A 21,067-nucleotide genomic window follows, 5' to 3' on the forward strand; every position below is an offset into this window, starting at 1 on the left:
ACGGCAAGCACATTCCTCTCTCTCCAATTCAATAATTCAATTCATCTCATTTTTTCCCACAAGGAAGAGAAAACAAGATGTCAGTTCTTCAATTAGGAGGAAAGATACCTTGTAAAAAGCCGACGTGATACATAGTTTTAAACACAAATAGGAAACTGAGAGGTATACTCTATATAAATTTTGCTCTTTGAGAAGGATTTGAAGCGATTTTGGAGCAGAATCTTTATGATCTAAAGCTAACAACCAAGTAAAATTTAGTGGGAGGCTTCAGTAAATAAAGTAAGACACAGAGTACGCATTGAGGACAATTTTTACACTCAAAGGAAATTCACTTTCAGTTTCACAAAATTCTGAAATAAGCGACTTATTGTTTGCATATAGGCAACAGGTATATCATATTATGATTGCTAATATAAAGTTTGTTGTGAATGTTTAGTGGGAACAAATATTGACTTGAATGTTTATTAAAGCAGCAGGGGCTTTTGCATTTAACAAAATCATATTATAACAAAATCATCTTTAATTGTCAGTAAAAATGCAATTCCCTACATAATCAATATATGACCCACACTTCTGTTACAAAAGTATTTAGAAATTTCACAGAGAACTTTGAAATATTAATGTTTCTGCTGCAAGCCCATGATGTTCAAAAATTATTTGTTTATTGTAGCATCCTCTGTTTTTGTGTCTTTGCACTGTAGTAACATAGTTTTTGGCTAGGATCGTTGCTAGCTATTGTGCTCAAAGGTTTGCTCAGATCCCATTTGCTGTCAATATGGTTGAGCCATCCTTTATTTGCCTATAAATTTGAAATTTTGCTGGACACCCCTAGATGCAAAAAAAACTCCAAGAGGTCGTCATGTGTCACCACACAACACCCCACCCCCTCTCCTTAAATACACCACACAGTCCTGTTTTTGCATTAGTTTATGAACAAGTTTGTGAAAAACCAACAGAGGCAATTTAGCTGGCCAGTCCTTGACCAAAAATATAAGATAGGTTTGATCCCACAAGTATGCAACAAATTGCTTATTTTGTTGATACCCTTTTTGTAGCTGCCTCGTGACTTTATTGAAAGAAAGCAATTTTAATAAATGATTAGTTGTATAATAAGATTAGATGAATAAGACTATAGTTTAAGTTAGTTGCAAAAGGCTTTTCAATTTTATCAACCTGATAAGAATATCTAACTTCAAAGCAAATTTGCTTGTCTACTTGAATTTTAGCAGGTCTCTATAAATTATCATTTTTCCATGTAGGTTGAAAATGATTCTTTAAATATTGTATGGTCAGAAAACATTCAAGGCCATTATGGCAGAGACACTGAATACAGAAATGGTTGACACAAGACTTGACAGTCTAATTGCAGAGATTGAGTCAAGTGATGCACCTATTGGTCCAGTCCTGAGGTTAGTTAATGAATTTATTTAAATGCATATTAATTTTTTGTAGGGTTTCAATGAAAGATATTTTAAAAACAGTTTCACTGGCATCAGGGTTTCATCTGTTTGTTAGTCCTTTTTCTTGATTAACCCCCATCATCATTTTTCAGTATTCATGTAATATCAAACCTCCTCCATTTCCAATTTGAGCAGAGTCCCTTCCCTCCACAGTTTGTTTTACACTTTGATATTGTACTCAGTGGCCTAGTTCAGGCCATGCTGGGAATGGCATGCGATCGCACGCCCACGCCTTGGCACACGCCTTCCGTTGCTCAGAAGTGCAGTTTATCGCACGCCTTAAATAATCTGAACACTTTATTCTAAAGTGACCAATATGGCCCAATGTAATTTTTTTATCATAATTCAACTATGAACGAAAGGTGATAATCACGCAGTCGTTTCTATTTGATTTCTACTTGACGAAAAATTTGGCGAATATTCTAATTTGCTTAAAGTTATGGTAAACGTTTTCTGGATGAAAACATCCACTTCTCGATTTCTTCAGATTCTAGTAGCCGGACTTTCAAGGCACACGATGATACCATGTCTAAAACTAACAGAAGTTTTGAAAGTGACGAAAAACTCCTGTAAACGAAGGTCTCCATAATTTTTTTATCAAAGTTTTGAGTTGAGGTCTGAAAATCGCTCGACCTTTTAGGCCGATAATCCTTGCTTTGCAGTTGTAGTCACTTGTCTCATTTGCAATAACTGCAGTGGAATCACGATATAACGAACCCCGGATATAACGAACTTCCCGGTATAACAAACTAAATGCCTGGTCCCTTGGATTTTGCGTAACAAACTCCTTACAAATTCTCTCGGTATAACAAACCCCGGATATAACGAAATCTCGTTATCACGAACCATTTTTAGGTCCCTTCATCATAATTACCCTTGATATAACGAACTTTCATAAATTTTTCATCTGTTATTTTTGTTTATTTATTTTCGGTGTTTATTTATCACTTTCTCTTGGGGAGAAATCATTTTTATAATCTGCAAAACATGCCGATGATACATTTCAAGTACTGGCTGATAGACTCAGACCACGAGACGAAAGTTTGATTGCGTCAGAAATTACTGCAAATGAGTACATTGACACTACTGAATACCTTTTTACATATGAGACATTGGCAATGAGAGACTACAAAACTTTATTGAGAGACCCAGATGGAGAAGCAGAAAAAGACAAATAAGAATGTGAAGTAATTGAAGAAATCATTCAGGCACCAACTAGGAGCGAAGTTATACCAGCTTTGCCAATCTCTTGGTCCCAAGTTATAAAAGGAACATTAAGATTTTCATTTTCAATGACCAGCCAGTTGTATTATTTGAATTCAGATTGGTTTTTTTGAGTTAAATGGTACATGTATGGCTGTACATGTGCACAGAGGTTGGAGATAGCCTAAACAAGCCCACCACAGGTTTTTTAGGCGTGAACTGCGAAAGGACCCCCAAAAAACATTATCTCTCGGTTTAACAAACTCCCGATATACGAAATATTTTCTGGTTCCCTTCAGAGTTTGTTATATTGGGATTCCACTGTAGTTACAACCCCATGTTACATGTAAGGCTTTGTTTATTTAGACAGGCTTATTGATCTTTAAGCTTTAAATGATTTGACCCAGATTACACTGTGGTTTACGAGTGTATCTTGCAAGTGCGATCAGTAAAATCCCGTTTTCTCAGGACTCACAATTCCTCTATATACAGTTTACTTTATGTGCATTTTTCTAATCTGTATGCAAATACAAAACATTTTAGAAACTTTCACTAATAAAATGTGGGCAAAAATGTTCCAAAATTAAGAGACTTTGAATTGTGAGGATTTAGCTACTGTAGCTTTCTTACAAAATATAAACGTGCAATTAACCATTTAATTCGTTCTAACATTAGTCAACAGATAAGTTTTCTTTATGGTGAAAACACAGTTAGAATTCTTAAATTCTGAGAACGATATTGTCAGGAGAAGCAGACCAGAAGGGTTTATAAACTGCAGGATTACATATTAATTAACCTACCTTATTGTTAATATTTTTCTCTTTAATATGTTGGGTTTGATGTTAATAAAGCTTGTTTGATAAAATGTATTGATTGGACTAGCCTTGCTTATGTTTTCTTACGATAAAGTTATGTAGTCTAGTCCTTATACAGCTGACTGTATTATTAAGTACTTTGGTGCAATAGCACACCATTGCACGCCTTGGCACCACAAGGAGTGCGATTCATTGCATACCTGCCATCTTATTCCCAGCACGGCCTGTAGTTTGAATAAAACCATGTTCTATGACTATTAGTGATACAGTATAAATTACTTGCCATAAAGTTAGCCTAATGTAACATACTGTAACACACAGTACAGAATTAAAGAAAAAAAGATATATATTAACAAAATATATATAGATTATAATATCATAAAAACTACACAACAAACCATTAGACATTAAAATTTAAGTTGAATTGAATTTTCCATTAGAATAGATCAGAATTCAATGGTGTTTTGCAACTTACTTTGTGTAATTGTAGGTAAAACCTTAATTCTTCCACATTTCTTTATAATGTATAATTCATCAATGTCCGTTGTCAATATAAGACTGCTTCTTTCAATTAGATCAGTGTATGATGAATGTATCCAGCAGCAGTTCCTTTCAAAGCTTGATGACAGAATCAAAACACATGACAAAGAAATAGAGAGAATGTGTAATTATAATTACCAAGGATTTGTCGAGTCTGTCAATGAACTGATCAAAGTGAGGTCTGATGCAAGGACTTTAAAGGTATGGTCTGACAGAACTCTGTTCTGAATTTGTAACTTATGATTATCATGCAGATGAAAATGTTTAGGATCAGCTTTTTGACCAATCCAATTTGCCATATACCATATTATTAGTGATCAGTTAATGTCAAAGCCTCTTGTCCTGTGATTTGTGTCAATAATTCAATGTAAATATGGCCTAATTGATCCAAGCAGGAAACAACGTATGGATATAAAAAATAAACTTTGCCAATTATGTTTGTTTTATAAGTTGCTTATGTTCATTCATCAACGTATTGAAAACTTTGTGTAACTGAACATAGGTCCAGGTAAAAAAAGCAGATGATAGAATGCAGAGTTCTGGTGGTGAGGTATGTGAAAAGATTTTATATGTGCAGAAAACATATTTTTAGCTTTGTGTACTGTTCTTAATAATATTCCTACAGTCCTGGTGATATTAGGTGGGCAATCACTAGACACACCTCCACTCAGGCCTAAAACTAAGAGGTGTTCATTTTATCACATTTTATCTATTCTTTGTCTCTTTTGTTTCTTTAAATTTCTTATGTGTGTGTTATATTTGTGCTATTTCCGGGGTACATTATAACTCGTTGAGGCCTCCGTTGAGGCATGGATTGCACGTCATCCATGCCTGAATTTTTCAAGGCTTGCATTACCAGCACCCCAACAAATTTCATATTTCCAAGGACTGTTCCTATTATAACAGATTGTTTTATCTTTAGTCTGCATTTGTATTCCTGTATAAATTTTTTTTGGCTGCTTACAGCTGATGTAGTTCATTATTTTGTTCCTATAATCAAATTTACCAGACAGAAATAGGTTTACAAGAGACCCCCTGGAATGGCACTCTAATTTTGATCAATGTATGGAAAATATGAAGGGCTATCTAACCTGCTGTAGAATTTTGAAAGATATGTACAACCTACTAACTTAGTGAAATTTCCATGTGCAAATCCTACCCTAATATAGGAAATGTCCAGTAAAAACATGTGCATACATAGTACATAAAACATTTTGCATGTCACTACTAACCCTCCCAAAAAGCAAGAACTTTTGGGTGCAGGTGTTAATAATTCATTTACATCCTTTCTAGCTTGTTGCTAAACTGGAACAGCTAGAAAGTTGTCGAGTGGTACAAAAAAATATTGCTGCTACTATAGAGACCCTGAGCCTTTGCTTGCCAGGTACCAATCAATTATGCTTGAAATAATGAATTAATGAAATAAGAAAATGATATTGACAAATGAAATTAAAAGTAAGGCATATTGCAAATTGCAAGCTACCCCACACATAACAACGTATTGTATTAAATGTATTTGAAAAATTTTGCTAGTTACTTTGTTTGCAATCAATATATGTCTGGTAATACTTTCATAGCATCTCACTTCTTGATAGTCTATTGTGTAGGATTTTTTGCAAAATTGGATGAAGATCTTGAAGCATCAAATTTGAGTTTATATTGTGCTATGGAAAATCATAAGAACTTTGAATGCTGTGAACATATTTCATCGCCTATTCTTGTTTCACTATTTAAGACTAGAAATTTGATTCCACATTGATTGTTTTTTGGATAGAACTTTTGAAGAATATTAGAATTCTTGATAAAATACTGGATTTGTAAACGATTCAACTAAGAAGCATCATTAATTGATTAAATCTCAATATTTTTTATAGTTTTGGAAATGTTTTCAAAGTTGAAGGAGCAAAAAACAAGCAAAAAGTGAGTTTATTTTTTTATTTAGAGTACTCAAAGAGAGTTGTCTTTCAATAATGATATTCATTTGCAATGGGCTCTTATATAAAATCTCAAGAAATAAAGCGAAGTCATTACATAAGCCTAACTAGAATGTATCGTGATATTATTATATACACAACTTGATGGCTAGGCAAAAGAAGGGCACATCCATGGATACTTTACCTCTTCAGAGAAAGGTTTATAGTTATCAGTAACGAAGATCTCATGTTCTGGTAGAAAGGATAAATATCTGTCAGGATTTTGATATTATCAGGGTTGCTTTTGCTACCGGCACCCTATTCTACAGTGTATGGTTTTGTCTTTTTCTTGTAAACAGAGTCCTGTGAACTGTTAATCCTTCCTCTGGGTGATTCCATCAAGCCCTGAAAACCTTCCTTAAAAGAAAGAAAACATTTTGGGCCTGGTGCTATTATTCAGTCTGTTCTCAAGCCCTTTCTCGCAGCCTTTCACTTTGGGATCTTTATGTGTAGTACAACACTTCTCATTTAATCTAGGTACTACTTGGCTTTGCGAACTCTTGAACAGCTCGAACAAACGTATTTAGCTAGGAGCAAAAAGTAAGTAATTTGCAAATATCTGCTTAAAATTTCACGGAGCTATTTATTTGTTATACTGCTTAATATGCAACTTACCTAGCTAAATACTGCTACACATAGAAGAGTTTTTCTGGTCTTATTCACCCTGATGTCTTTAATGACGACCTATTGAATTTTTAAACCATTGCAAAACTTTCAGTTTGAATGAACAAGCCTTTCTTAGCTCCATCGCCGTGTGTTCATATAATCATTATATCCTGTTCTTTCAATAGTTTTAGGTTTACGGAAATAATGAAAAGCCAACTGCCTGCGTTTCGTGAAGGAATCAAACATTCTGCAATGGAAGATCTCATGGTAAGTTTCATCTGTCTTTTAAAATCCTTCGATTATCTGCGAATCTTTCATATTGGCTTAAAAAGAATGTTTACATCCTCTCTTTTCTTGGCAAAGTACAGCAAGCTATTTTAAGATCCGCCAAAAGATCGAGCGGTTTTCAAGTCCAATCTAGGCAACTGATACTTCAGTTGAGTTCTCCTGTATCTCTTTATTTTTATGGGGTTTTCTTGTATATCAGTAGGTCTATGGAGGATACTCGACGGTAAGTGAAGATATGGGTAAAGACAGTAAAAAGATTTAATTTGTGACATTGAAAGGAATATAACCTAATGATGATATGATGCCATGGAATTTAAAAAATAAACATGGCCTCCAAATAAATAAAAAATGATTTGATGCCTCCCAGAAATTTCTGCAGTCACTTTCAATCTTAAATCGATTGCCTGGTAGTTCCCTTTTAACATTAGAAGTTCTAGCACTGGCATCTCTTTTGTTCAGAGAAGGCTTTAAATTTTCACGTTGCATTTTTGAAGTGACCAGATTTTCTTGTTTTTAGTTGTTCTTGGAAAATGTACGTGCTAAATCTGAGAAGCTCGGGAGCATTGCAATGAGACAGGTGGGTGGAAATGTGAAAGAATGAGAAAACAGCGTTTGTAACTTAACAATCTGCTCTATGAAGTAATACTTTTGTATGCATAAAGTTATTTTGTCTATACAATTAAGCCTAAATCTTTGCAACCTGATAGATATCTTCAATCTGCACTGGCACTGCAATCTGGAATAGGAATTGAGAGTTCCAGAATCAATATAAGAGCCACTTACTATTTTCTCTATTCATGTTGTGTTGAACTTTAATTCCTAATGCTCTTATCAGGTTTCTATTCATTCTCCCTTCTCTCATAGGCACATCAGCAGTACAGTCTGACCTTATTGCACGGTGTAGATGTTAGCACAGATGACGATGAGGTACATATCTTTAACCATCAAATACATAAAAATAGACAAGCAATTTTTTAAATACAGTTTTTATTGTTAATGTATTCCACTTGTATTGTGTTTGTCCATTTTAGAATAAACTCAGTTTTCAACAACCCTCACCTACTACTAGGAATATATTTTGCAAGAAAATCTGTTTCATTATTCGATTTCTTGAAATGGAAAGTCACTATATAATGAAAAATCAATATTTCGAATTTATTAAGCTTTTTTCATATTTTGGACGGATTTTGAAGGTTAAAGAGATGGAATAACAGTCTCGCTTTACGTATACCACATTAATACTTTTATTAATATGATACCTAAATAACTCTGCACAACCAATCAACTTCAGGTGCTGTTTTTCTGTATAATCTTTCTCTAACGAAACATTGATTCTTTTGATTTTAGGAAGTGGATTTATGTCCAGCTGATCTGGTTGATTTCTCACCCGTTTACAGATGCCTTCATATCTTCACAGCATTGGTATTCATTTCTAAGTTATGATAATTTATTAGTCATGGCGTTTTTCAGGATTGTATGTAAGAGAGGAAGATTTATCTTTGTGTCGTTTTTTGTTGCGAGGCTTTATTAGGTATGGAAATGTCTGCTTTTGGTATTTCTTTTCTATTATTGTCCCTTTTCTGTCACAAAAACATAGAAGAATGCAATATTACAAAACTCAGATTTAGTTATTGGCGAGATGTTTGAAAATGCGTTAAAATTCTTGAGCAAATGGCACAGTACAGGACTTGGGATGCCACGCTCCCTTTATTGCCAAATATTGTCATACGTATCCCTGACTGGTATTCCCCAATGTCTTACACTTCATCGATGTGAACGACTGAGTTAGTGATGCGATGTACTATCATGTGGAAAATGTTCACTCGACTTTCCAATGCTTTTTCAGGGTGAGCGAGAACATTTTGAAAGACATTACAAAAGAGAAAGAAAACAGCAATCTCGACTAGCTTTTGACTGGCAAAGTGCTGGCTCTCATAATATTGTAAGTATGGTATTGAAATTTTAAGCCCATCTAAAAAAAGCAATGATGGTCATATCCATATCCATTTGCAAAAACATCTGGCTTATATATTTCAACATTTTGCAACCAAGGAGTAAGAAAAGGGTTCATCCTTATATGTAGTTAAGGGAATAGCCTTAATGCAGTATGACACAGAAATGTTTTGTGGTGAATGTTCAATAGGAAAATAAGAAAGACAGAAATTGTGTCGAAATGCATTCACCCTTTTCTAATCATTTTGTTTATTATTTTTGTTTGTTATGATATCTGACGCTTGTTACTTTTACCGCAGCATGAAAGTTTAGACGCCTTCCAATCCTACTTTCACGTCATCGTGGGGTAAGCAACAATAAATTCCTAATTATTACCCCTCAGTTTGCCTGATTTGTGCATTAGAGGGAGCAGTTATAATTGGGAGAGTTCTAATTAACTACTTCCTACTGAGACAACCCAACATGGTTGCCCTCCAAGTTTTTCTACTTCTGAACGGAATTACTTACAAAAATAGAAACAGGAGAGCTAGAATGCGCTAAAAGGTAATAGTAAAAAGGACGAAGACACCCTTACATTCATGTCCTAAGTTTTATATTCAAGAATGACAATGTGAATATCAAAATTTTATCAGATTGATAAGATTCTAAGCTTGGTTGAACAGTCCATATGTGATCGATGTCAGAGGTGTAGAGCTAGGGGGCTCAGGGGGCCCTATGTAAATGCCACAAAGTAGCCTAATACTTCTTTTTCCTACTACTCTATCTGAAACTCTGCGTGAGCTTCCCCCTTGTAGTTTTCATAGCAACATATCTCTGATCTATCTATGTTGTATTCTCAAGCTATGGCGGTAAACAAATTCTACAAAATGTTTTTTTCTAAATCATTTTCCCGAGTCCGCTGCCGGTCTCAAATCAACGAGAACATTTTTATTTCAACAGCTTTTTCTTAGTGGAGGATACGGTCATGACAACAACTCAAGGTGTAGTCACAAGGTATGTCGTTGGTTTGTCTGAAGACCAGATTGTATTTGTCTTGAATATATGTAACGTTCACCAAAAAGACAAAGATAACTAAAAATAGACAAAAAGGGTGGGGATAATTATTGCCCTCGTTTCTAGAATTTTGTATCTGAATTGTTGCACATAAGTTTAAACAGTATGCATTGTATGCGTTGTGTGGAATCATTGAACACTTTTCTGTAGCGATGCTAGTTCTTCCAAAGGTGGGTCTTTCTGAGCTCTTGCCTAAACTATTATTCATAATTTCTAATGGCTTTCTTGTTCTTAATGCATCTTTGCTTTGTGTTACGTTTGTTTCTGCGAATTAGTGAGGGAATAATCTTCGGATGAATCTGGCGTTGTCTGATTTTTCAATTTAAAAGGTATTTTTTTATTTCCTAAAGCTGTGTACTTAGGGTTTTTATTTGTATCAAATGGAAGCAAGTGACCATTAAGCATGGCTTGGTCGATGATAATTATGTGTAATTTGATTGCAGGGGAACTGTGGACGAATTATGGGAACATGCTATTCCAAAAATAAGGTCGGATCTAACTGCCCAGTGTGTAAGTTCGTTTTCTCCAGTTATTGCTATCGCTTTTCGGTCACTATTTGACTTCTAACTGAAGCTGCTTTAGAAGCTATTTTAAAATTTGTCTCGATGCCATTCAAAGTCCTATATGATAGCGGTACTTGGAGCTTATTTGCGCTGGAGGATCTTTTGTATCGGAAAGGGCGAGCTCTTTGCTGCAGAAATCACATCATTTTATTTTTTCTTCTCAACACGAAGAAACGGGAGGCAAGTTCAAGATGAAACGTACTCTTCTCTTCTTTCTTTCCTCTACTTTCTCTTTTTTTCTTTTCAATCAGACTCAACACATGGAAATCAGTTGAATTTATTTATTCTATTCCTGTATTTTTGTCTTTTTATGAAATCTTGTTTGTAGCATGATGTAATGTTTACATTCTAATGTTACAGGCAAATCTAGAAGACCCAGAAATGATGCTAAAAGTAAAGGAACTGGTTGTATGGTTCAGCCACACGCTAGCTGTGAGTGTGATCTATCGTTATTCTTGATTGTCATCTATAAACGCTCTGTTTTCAGGGACTATTTTTTGGAGGATTCATCCCAATTTTGTCACTAACAATTTTCCACATACTAGTTGGCTGAAGTCAAAATCAAATACTTCAGTCTAACAAAGAAGTGTTTTGTGAACTCGAAATTTATCTTTACACGAGAAACAAAGTATCAACAAAAATTTGCTCCACTTCTTGGGGGGTATTCAACACACTTTTTTACAGCTTTGCTTCATTGTTTGGCTTTTTCGACAGGGGTACGGGTTCAGCGTCACTGCGTTGTATGATCTTTTGACCAAAATGAGGTTTGTTTTGTTTTAGTTCTTTCCTTACTCTAATGAGAATCGCAGATTAAATTGGAAACTGAATTTGTCAAATGCTTGAGGTCTCCAACAATCGCTTGCTATCTGCTAGATGTCTGGGGGGCTTACTGCTAGGACAGAGAAATGAACTCGAAAGTGGACATCTCGGGGGCGTGGAGGGGGGAGCGGTCGCCTCCAGTATTTTGGAAAATAATGGTTTTTTGTTTTAAAAAAAGTGGGAAAATATGAGGTCATTTTATCAAAACAATGATCTTGCCTTCTCCCCCGCCTCCCCCAGCCAATATCTGCCACTGAATCAACCAGTCAATCCTCTGATAATGATACCGTCCCACTTTCCTTTCAAACACATGTATTCGACAATTTTCATGAGAGATGACATTCTAATAAATTCATAAATTCATAGACTGCAAATATATTTGATTTTAGGGACCAATACAATGAAGTTCTAGCAAAGAAGTGGACAAAAGGTTTCAGGTAAATAGATGTACGAATATAACTCTAATGCTGCAGACACCTTCCTGAGTCTCGAGCATTCCCCCTACTTTATCATTCGGTACAAATTACAGAGATTTAAGATAAGCATTAAGCATATTACAGGATTCAATTCTCCTATCAAGATATTTCCCATCTGTATATAGGCTTTATTATGGTCCTCTTATCGTTTTGGATCTATTCATCATCTTCAACGCTGAAGCAAGCTAAAGCATCATTTTTGGTGTGTGTACTTCACAATGCTGCTGCTGACATGTTTTTCCTATTGTCGTAGACATATAGAGTGTAGATAAATACAGTTAGACATATAGATTTCCTAGCGAATAATATTGTTTAGAAGACAACTCAAGGATACCTCTTTAAAGATTTTTAGGCCAAAACATCTCGGTTCCAAAAATAGACATTGCATTAACATTTCCTTTTTTCCTACCAGCTACTAGTATCAATTCTTTTTTCCAGTATAGACACTTACGATTCCCTTTTGCTAGAGTCACCCTGTCCCCTTCCCCATCTGTTCTTGTAAGTTTGAGTTTTACCGTTCATTGAATCTAGTGATTAGTGAATCTAGTGAATACCGTTCATTGAATCTAGTGAACTTGGTTCAACTGATAACTACACGTCACTGTACATCGCAAATGAGGAGGAGCTTAGCATTCTTGAAGAATTCCCCAAACACTTATGTCCTTCGAAGGTGAGCGATCCGTTAATAGACAACTATGCATTTATATAGAGTTTTATCGGTAAAACATTGTTGCTCTGTAATATGTAATAATTTCTCAAGTATGCAAATGACTTTTAATGACGATGCTTGAGTTTTCAAGCAAGATAATTACCCCTTGTCTGTTCCTCTGTGCTGGGAGGATCATTTGATGTGTGTAAAGGTCATTGTTTAGCAACTAGTGTTGATCCTTGCCAATCTGATTGCCACAGGTGGCCAAGTACAGTCGAACAACGGTAAGATTGAGACTACCTATTATTGCTTTTAAAGACCCCTTTTGCACATAAGTGGCTCATTAGATCTCCGTTTAGGCCATGAAATCTTGAAACAGCCCTAGATCATATTTGGTAGAAGCATTTTTTCAGGAAGCACTTCCATTCTCTTTAGATTCGCACAAATTCTCTTTTATTTGCCTTTCTCTTTTATCGCTTACAAGCAATAATATATTAGTTGCGTTTTATTTTATTGTGTTTATTTTTGTTGTTTGTTTTCACTCATTTATCTACTTGGTCGCAAGTATTCTTCTGGAGTCCGGCGAGCAGTTTTGCTGTCGTGGCCTATCCATTCTTTTCAAAATAATATAGAGTTTGTAGACCTTGCCAACCTTGTGTTTTTTCCGGCACTTTGCATTTAAGCGTATTACATATTTGTTTTTTCTCGCGGAATATTAGAAATCCCACCGTTATTATGAAGTGCACATGGTATTCACTGGCTAAAATCCGAATCTGTATACTGTCACCTGGCAACAGATCCTTCCCAACCATAGATGTGACGTCGGTTCTATTTAACTAGCCTCCCTTGTATTTTGCCATAAACCTCCTTTATTCTCCACATATTTAACACTTTGCATTCTAGGATGGTTTTCCCAAGATGTATCCATTTTCAGCCTACGTACCAAAAGCATTCAAGCAGGCATGTTTTTTTGTGTTTTTAATGTCATCTTGCCTTCATTTGATTACATCTTTTTAAAAATTTATCATGATGGAATCAAGGAAAAACTTGTTGTCGACTTAAAGGAATTCAATTTTGTTGAATCGTTTGCTTATAAATCTAGCATAAAATTTTAACTACCCAGTGATAGCTTCACACACCGTTAAAAACCTGACTGCGCTATTAACTTTTATTAACTTTCTCAGACATCTTGCATAAATATTTGTCCAGTTCATGTATTTTGGTCAATTAAGACAAAAGTTACTGATTTGATATAACCCTCTCAATTTAGGTGAAAGAGTATATTTTAGCTTCTACAAGGTTCAATGAAAACCTCAATATTAGGTATGTGTGTGTTTTCCTCCCTTTAGATTGTTAGTAATTGGCTTTCGCCTCGTGCTTATTATGAATCTTGCATGTCAAAGCAACAGCTCTTAAAAGGGAAGAATTTTGATTGTTAAAAGCGTCGGAGGCTTGCAAAAACAAGTATAAACAGGCTCTTTATATTATCTAGTACACCTTCGACTCTGGAGGGCCCTCCAGTCTGTGCCCTAGCCCTCTAGTCAAAAACATTAACCGTGAAAAATTGGATTTTAGATTATTCTTTTAGTCTAGGTGATTCAAAACAGTATCAAAAAAGCTAGAGGCTTTTATTTGTTACCTACAACGATATTCTTTTTTATGTAATCAGAGAAGATCAATAAACTGTTAGGATGAAAATAAAACATCAACCCAAACATTTTTGGCTATCTTCAATAACAAATCTACTTTTGCAGCCGCACAGAGATTGATCAAGCTATTAGAAAGTCCACCAACTTCTTGCTAACGAACGTTCTTAGTGGCAAGTATTGTTTTTCAATGACTTATAGTCCTGTGTGTTGAGCTTTTAAGAAACATTAAAATTGATAACTCCAGGTATCGTGTTAAGAATAAGTCCTTGACAGATGATTCGAAGCAAAACCATCCATGCGCAGCTTTTCTTTTTTTCTTTTTTCAATTTAATGTTTTATTTTTCCTACTTTTTGCTTCTTGTTTCATGTATTTTATTTAGGGTTTCGCAGTTATTCTATTCAGTGGTTTAATACTCTGTGCATTTAATTGCCTATTTTTTTGTCGTTTGGATTATGGTGGCTTTTAGACAGCTTTCTCTTTGTCTTTAACAATATAAGCCACATTTGATTCAATTGACAAAACCACTGTGTTGGTTTAAATTTTGTCAACAGCGAACTTGTTGTTATCTCCAGGCTCACTGAAAACTTTGATAGCACATCCTGCCTTGAATCTTGCGCAGGTATGTTATTCTAATTGCAATAAATCTTCAAGTGTACATTTCTAAAAATATTCCTATAAAGAGTTCAGCATTCTTTTTCTATAACTGAAGAATTTTTGCTGTCAAACCAACATTTCTAAGGGAGTATTTTTCCCCACTGCCATTTTACTTTTGAGTTTTTTGTTTAACGAATAGATTTCTGCATAGATTTTTGTGTCTCGATATATTTGATATGATATGATATATGCTGTTGCATACTCCAGGTCCAATTTCAAAATCTTTTGCTAACAGCTGGGTTTCATTTTGTGTAGCTTGTCCAGATATCTGTTAATACAATGCATCTAGAAAAGGCTTGTCCTGAACTGGAAAGGTTTATCTCAAGTGTAACTGGGTGAGTTGCAAAATTCAAAGGATTGAGTTGTCTTTTTAGGCACATGACATAACTTTGCACTTCAAGAATTTTTACCTCAGTCTAAGCGTTTACTTTGCTTTTTCCTTTTTTCTTTAGCCCTGGGATTGCTCTATATATACCTTTTGGTTTATTTATCCATGAAGTTTCTAGCTTGCTTCTCCAAGTTCCGCGCTTTAAACGATCACACCGCTCTTTGATTATAAAACCCCATCTATATCTTTTTATGCAGCACTACAAAAGGCAGGTTAGCATTAATGTCATATAGTTTGTGCCAGAGACTTAAATTGTTCTACTGTCACAACTTTGAACGCCAAGCTAATCTGGGGGTATTCCTAGCCCCCATCCCCTTCCATCTGATTATGAAAATTATGTCACTGGAATGTACGTTCGGCTTTAGCCAACAGTAGTGAATGGAAATCTACACAATCTCATATCTTATTGCCTCATTTTAAGAGAAACGCCCTGTCTAACAGGAGCACCCTTCAACGTACGAGTCTTTGTTTTTTTATAGTGCTACTGAAGAGAGCGTCAGTGTTACGAAATTATATGGCAGCTCAACCTTCAAGGTCTGTCTCATTTTCTTAAAATTCTGTCACATCACTCTCAAAAATGATGTATATTATTTTAAAAACTCCCTTAAAAGCCTAGCCTGCACTGAATTTTACATGAACTGTTTACGATGATATCTGCTATACCTGCATTGTATAGAAGCACTGTCAAATCGCATTTGATTTCAGTATAACTTTATATTATGAAATATAAAACTGTACATTTTCAATCGTTCAATTTGTTGTTTATTTTTAGGACGTTCGAGCGGAAGCCGAGCAACGGATTTTTGAAAAACTTAATTCGAAAATGGATGAATTCTTTGGACTCTGTAAGGAGATTTTTTTTTCGTAGATAGTTGAAAGTTTCTCAAATTCACTGCCCTTTCAACTAGCACATCACAAGTCTTGTCAATGAAAAGCTGTGATAACCCTACTAAGAACACTTACTGTTTTTTGTTAAGCTTAAATTGTAACATTCCAGTCGCCAAGATATTTTGTACTCCTCACATGGAAATGTGAAACTACAATATGATTTTTAAAATCAAAGTTATAATAAGAAATATTTTATTTTTTACAGCAAATTACAACTGGATGCCGACTTCACAGCGCTCACATCCCAGCGAATACCTCGTCGATCTAATTGCATACTTACAAGGTGCCTTTATCACCTTTGAAAGTCTTCCGGTAAGTTCTTTAAATCGAATTTAATTGAATGCATTTTATGAGCTGTGAGGTAAAGGATACTTTGGGATCTTTCAATGTAACGGATGTCAATTTTTAATAGCAGATCCAATACCGTTTTCGCTTCGCATTCTTGTTGAGAAAAACCTCCAATCTCGCTGGTTTCAGGATAGAGAACCCAAGAGCAGAAATATGAATCCAAAGAAAAGACAACACTTCGCTTTACATCTCCGTCTTTTTCCAAATATCTTAAACGACTTCGACGACCACTGCGTCGACCGCTACTTTTTCTAATAAATTTGCGGAATATTTACGTTTACTTACGTTGCTAATTAGTTTTGAGTCACGAACATTTAATTATAACTACCAATCAACTTGCTTATATCTTAGTTAGGAGTTTATTCTGGTAAAGCATAATAACTTAATCAGCCGGCGTGGTATAACTATTTCTTATAACCTCGGATGGATTCAGCTTAAAGCGAGGTTTTGACGCAAATGCTACACTAAAACAACAACAACAAAATTCTTACATGACTAACAAAGAACTCGATGAAATCAATGAACCAACTGTTAAAATACACGTGCTTGATGCAAAATGGCGGATTCCCAACAATTCTCAAGAAACATAACATATTGGATGATTACAATGAAAAAGTGATCGAAGTGTGGAACAGGCCGAGATTAAGTCCATCCGGAGCTCATTCTAAGAAAGAAATCTAGTTCCACCCATAGGTTTTTTCTATGGCAAGAAAACAATCGATAGGGTTTAATTGAACATTATTTGTGTGTTTTTACAGGGAGACGTTGCAAAAACTGCCTGTATGTCATCGTGCAAGCATCTGGCAACCAAGTTGAAAGATTTTCTCTTGACGGATGAGGTACGTTAGCTATGGTCTTCGTCAGCTAAGCGGAATTTCGATCACTTCCAATTAGATGCTTTGTTTACAATATTTTATAGTCAGTCTGGTTTGGTTGTTAGCAACTTTCTTGAAAGCACCCCCAGGCTGTGGAGGGACAGCGCTACGTGAGTTTTAGGCCACCATGAAAATATACGTTAAGCAAAATCAACCAGAGTTGAGCATTCACTAAGATATTACCGCTCAAAATATTCCAATAATCAGATGTCAAACTTCTTTTTTTTTTCGGGGGAGGGGGACTTAGGCCCATTTTTCTCCTTTCCTCGAAAACTGTCTTTGTTCTGTTTTCATTTCAGTCAGTTACCATTGATTTAAAGGCCTATCGACAATTTGATTTGAAACCCTTTGAATGGGAATCAGAATGAAAATGGAGAAATTCCTTTGATATCTTGATTTTACTATTCAAAAATTCATCTTTAATGTTTATGCCATTTATTTTTATATCCAAGTGAATTCGTACATTAAAGGTTAGTCTAACTTACATTTGCTCCTTTTGTTACATTTGCCATTCATACAGGTAGCATTCAAAAAGGAATCTTTTATTTTTGCACATGTTGTTCATTTATTGTTAAAGAAAGTATTTTTTGCTACAGGTAAAACAGATGAGCCTTAATGGCTTGAAAGCGTTTAATCTCGACTTAAAGCATTGCGAAGGTATGTATAGATTTGTGCTTAAGGATTGGATTTTTTTGTCACATGTTTAGAATCCCCAGGCAAAATAGAGCCTTTTTGTAAAAATATAGTTGTGTGAATGGGAACAACTTAAGACGTTCTACGTCAAAATATCGACTATAGTATTTTACCTAGGCTTGTCGTTTGAAGGATAGCTGTTATATGATTTAGTCTTTTTATGGTGTCATATTCAATGAGAGATTCATGATTTTTTTATGGCATATTTATGTTTTATAACGAGCTTGGCAATCTCTGCAAGTGGCTTCGATGTATTTCTTTGTGTTGTTTCGTTGTTTCTTTGCTAGCTTCTTTTCTAAATCATTTGGCTTCATCGATGTCAAAATAAAAATGTTTTTTTAAATGACTTGCAGACTTCGTTTCCTCAAAGCCAGTTGAAGGATTTGAAGAGGGAATGCTTGAGATGACCTTTGTTGAGCTGAGACAGGTAGCTAACGCATCACCTTTATACGTCATGTTTGAAACTTGTGATTCAACGATATTCTTGTTGCGTTTTTAAATTACTCCAACTAGCTTTGCTTTTGCATCAGAAACTATTTTGCATAGAATGATTATTCGCGATAGAGTTTTTATCAATAAAGCAGCCTTCGTTGGATTAGCACCAAGTTTCTTATACCTTCCCTGTGATTTAAGACTTACGTAAAGTCATATTAAGAGATCGATAGTATTTTCAAGCCTACCTTAGAAATTGATAAACAAGCAAGCAAGCAGACGAGCCAACAAACAGAACAAGCAAAGTGAATTTTCAGTACAGATGGGCTATAAGCGCTTAATTGTTAAAGCAGGACGGTTCTTAGCTGCAACTCCAAGTTTCAGTCTTGATGCAATTATAATGCAACAGTTTACAGGTAACTAGAAAGCTTGACCTTTACATGGTCATGCACTTCATTAAAGACAGCCAGGTAAACAGTAATTTTCATTAGGGTTTCCATTTTAAAGATATTTACAAATTTAAATTCACAGATTTTCGCAGCTCATTAAAGCAACAAATACCAATAAATTTAGGATGGTCAGTTCGTGATCCAGATATGTTTGCAGCATAAAGAACATCGCATTTCAAATCATTATGCTACCCTTTGAAAGCCCTTAGAATCCAGGGCAGAGACTGAATTTTTAGAGAGCAGAATCATGCTTCACAAATTCATGTCCTTATTTAAAATTTTTTATATATTTCAGATTGTAAACCTTCTGCTAGATGGAGACTGGAATACATTCTGTACAGAATACACCGAGTCGAAAGAAACTGGTAATCGAAAATATGGAAGAGTTACCCCAGGACTGGCTGCAAAGCTGTATGAGAAGTACGTCTTATGCGTTTGCCGTTTTGCTCATCACCAATATTTGCCGATTTCGTTTCTGGCCTGTTTTGGATGCAATGAGTCTTTTTTGATTTTCTTGATATATTTTTTTAGTACTCAGGATAGAACCCTAATGAAATGGCTGTCATACGGCTGACTGTTAAATGACTGTGTGGATGGTCCTCTCTGTTAAGACACCCATACTCCGCTCTGCTTCATTCATTTTTGGGGGTAATGGGGATGATTTGAGTGTTCCAGCTTATTGTCGGCAGGAAGTTTAATTATGTTCGGGAAATCTTCACTTTAGTACATGCTGATACTTAAAGACTCATTGCTAACAATGAGCCTTTGCGAGCGTGACAAATTGTCCTGGTGACGACCCAAGCAATGGCAGTACACTTCTACCGATTAACCAGAATTAATTTCAGACTGTCTGAAAATGCATTATGGGATGCTTGCGTAGCGCAATGGCTCATTGTTAGCAATGAGTCTTCAATCAAATGCAAGGATTTATTTTGTAAAGTACAAGCTCCTAAACCATCTATTGCTCATGCCCATTGATTGAGTATTTGAATAGGAGCAATTATTTGAATATTTGAATCTTCCTATAGCTCATGTCGATCAAAATACTTTTCTGTTTAGTTCAATACTAATGAAGTTCAATTTATAATTAATCGTTTTAGAATTACCGACACCAAAAAGGGAATCGCAGTGAAGAAAACAGATCGGGATAAAAAGAAAACGAAAGAAAATATTCTAAAGAGACTGCGAGAGCTTGACGCTGAAGGACGATTGTAAATTATAAAATATGCTAATATGAAATTGAATTTGTAAAATTATGATTCCAAAGCGTTTGGGCGATCCTTGCGAGTCTATAACTGCAATTTTCAACTGTTTGGGAATGACTTTGAAGAAACTCACCTCCCTATTCACCTGTTTTTGCGATTGTGTTTTATTATGCGATCATTTTGGCATTAAGAGAACGAAGATTACAGCCTTTCTGTTTTACAAGCTTTACGAGAAAAAAAAATTTTCAGTCTGCTTTTGAAAATTATAACATCCTTATAAAGACTGCACATAATTAAATGCATTAAAGTTTTATTTTATATGAATTCCAAGTGAACTATCTTCATCAAATTTCTTAAATTCAGTTTTACGAATATTCTTTTTGCTCTGATAATTAATGATATAATGCTCTAGAATTATTTGTAAATTTAATTTTTGTATTCCAATGATCTGAAAATCGTTCTATCAAGGATGTATTTTTATTATGTTTTGCTTTACCTATCAACGCAACAAACACTTGCTCGCATTTCCTAAGGTTTCTTTCGAAACATTAAAAGCATCGTTTTGTTTCTAATAAAGACTTTCCTAGATATATAGACTTTGGGAACAGAAAGGGGAGGACTCAAGCTATTCTACGCGAAGAAATTTTTCGATTAAAGGGGAGTTTTAACACAAACCGCGGGACAGCGTGGGAATGCGCGGAAACCATCCCTACATGCCATGAAAATTTACAACAGAAATTTACAACAGAAAAGGAATCAAATTGTCGAGTTAAACGTTGAAAATATGAAATTGCTAAAGACATACAATACAATACCAAACTCGCTGAAAAATTCATATTCATATTTTGAAAACCCCTTTTAATCATGCCAAGTGTCCATTCAGCCTGCCCTTTTGTTCGCTCAACGCAACACCTTTCAGGTAGAGGTAGGTTTTTGGAATTCAATCTCGGCTTTCAAACGAAGTCTTGCTGAAAAATATAAATTTACCGCATTCGCAAATGAATTAATATTTGAGAACCGTGCATTCGATAAAGGAGTCACCGTTCATTGCAAAATAGTTTTGAAGCTGGAAAACATCGCTGGAAAA

The 21,067-nt window shown here is 35.1% G+C and overlaps 1 protein-coding gene across 4 annotated transcripts; it reads left to right on the top strand.

The window, feature by feature from the left end:
- Positions 1 to 24: 24 nt before the first annotated feature.
- LOC135696204 (exocyst complex component 6B) lies at positions 25 to 20,430 on the top strand. 4 transcript variants are annotated; one of them, XM_065215509.2, is made up of 33 exons: positions 25 to 162; positions 1,260 to 1,409; positions 4,054 to 4,219; positions 4,521 to 4,568; positions 5,312 to 5,402; positions 5,893 to 5,938; positions 6,469 to 6,531; positions 6,783 to 6,864; positions 7,403 to 7,462; positions 7,750 to 7,812; positions 8,233 to 8,307; positions 8,732 to 8,827; positions 9,138 to 9,184; positions 9,778 to 9,831; positions 10,335 to 10,401; positions 10,815 to 10,886; positions 11,169 to 11,218; positions 11,663 to 11,710; positions 12,320 to 12,419; positions 12,659 to 12,682; positions 13,302 to 13,358; positions 13,669 to 13,721; positions 14,153 to 14,217; positions 14,621 to 14,667; positions 14,958 to 15,037; positions 15,570 to 15,624; positions 15,863 to 15,935; positions 16,184 to 16,290; positions 17,085 to 17,165; positions 17,798 to 17,858; positions 18,248 to 18,321; positions 19,071 to 19,195; positions 19,876 to 20,429. In XM_065215509.2, the coding sequence occupies exons 2-33, from the start codon at positions 1,312 to 1,314 to the stop codon at positions 19,988 to 19,990; spliced, it is 2,343 nt and encodes a 780-aa protein (XP_065071581.2). In that variant the 5' UTR covers positions 25 to 162; positions 1,260 to 1,311; the 3' UTR covers positions 19,991 to 20,429. The 4 variants fall into 4 exon arrangements, with proteins under 4 accessions (XP_065071581.2, XP_065071584.2, XP_065071583.2 ...); XM_065215511.2 differs by lacking the exon at positions 25 to 162 and adding an exon at positions 172 to 279 and having other exon boundaries at positions 19,876 to 20,430; XM_065215510.2 differs by lacking the exon at positions 25 to 162 and adding an exon at positions 270 to 388 and having other exon boundaries at positions 19,876 to 20,430.
- The last annotated feature ends 637 nt before the right edge of the window (positions 20,431 to 21,067 follow it).

Source organism: Rhopilema esculentum, chromosome 14, assembly GCF_057945365.1.
Source record: "Rhopilema esculentum isolate cy_ngs chromosome 14, ASM5794536v1, whole genome shotgun sequence".
Classification (NCBI taxonomy): domain Eukaryota; kingdom Metazoa; phylum Cnidaria; class Scyphozoa; order Rhizostomeae; family Rhizostomatidae; genus Rhopilema; species Rhopilema esculentum.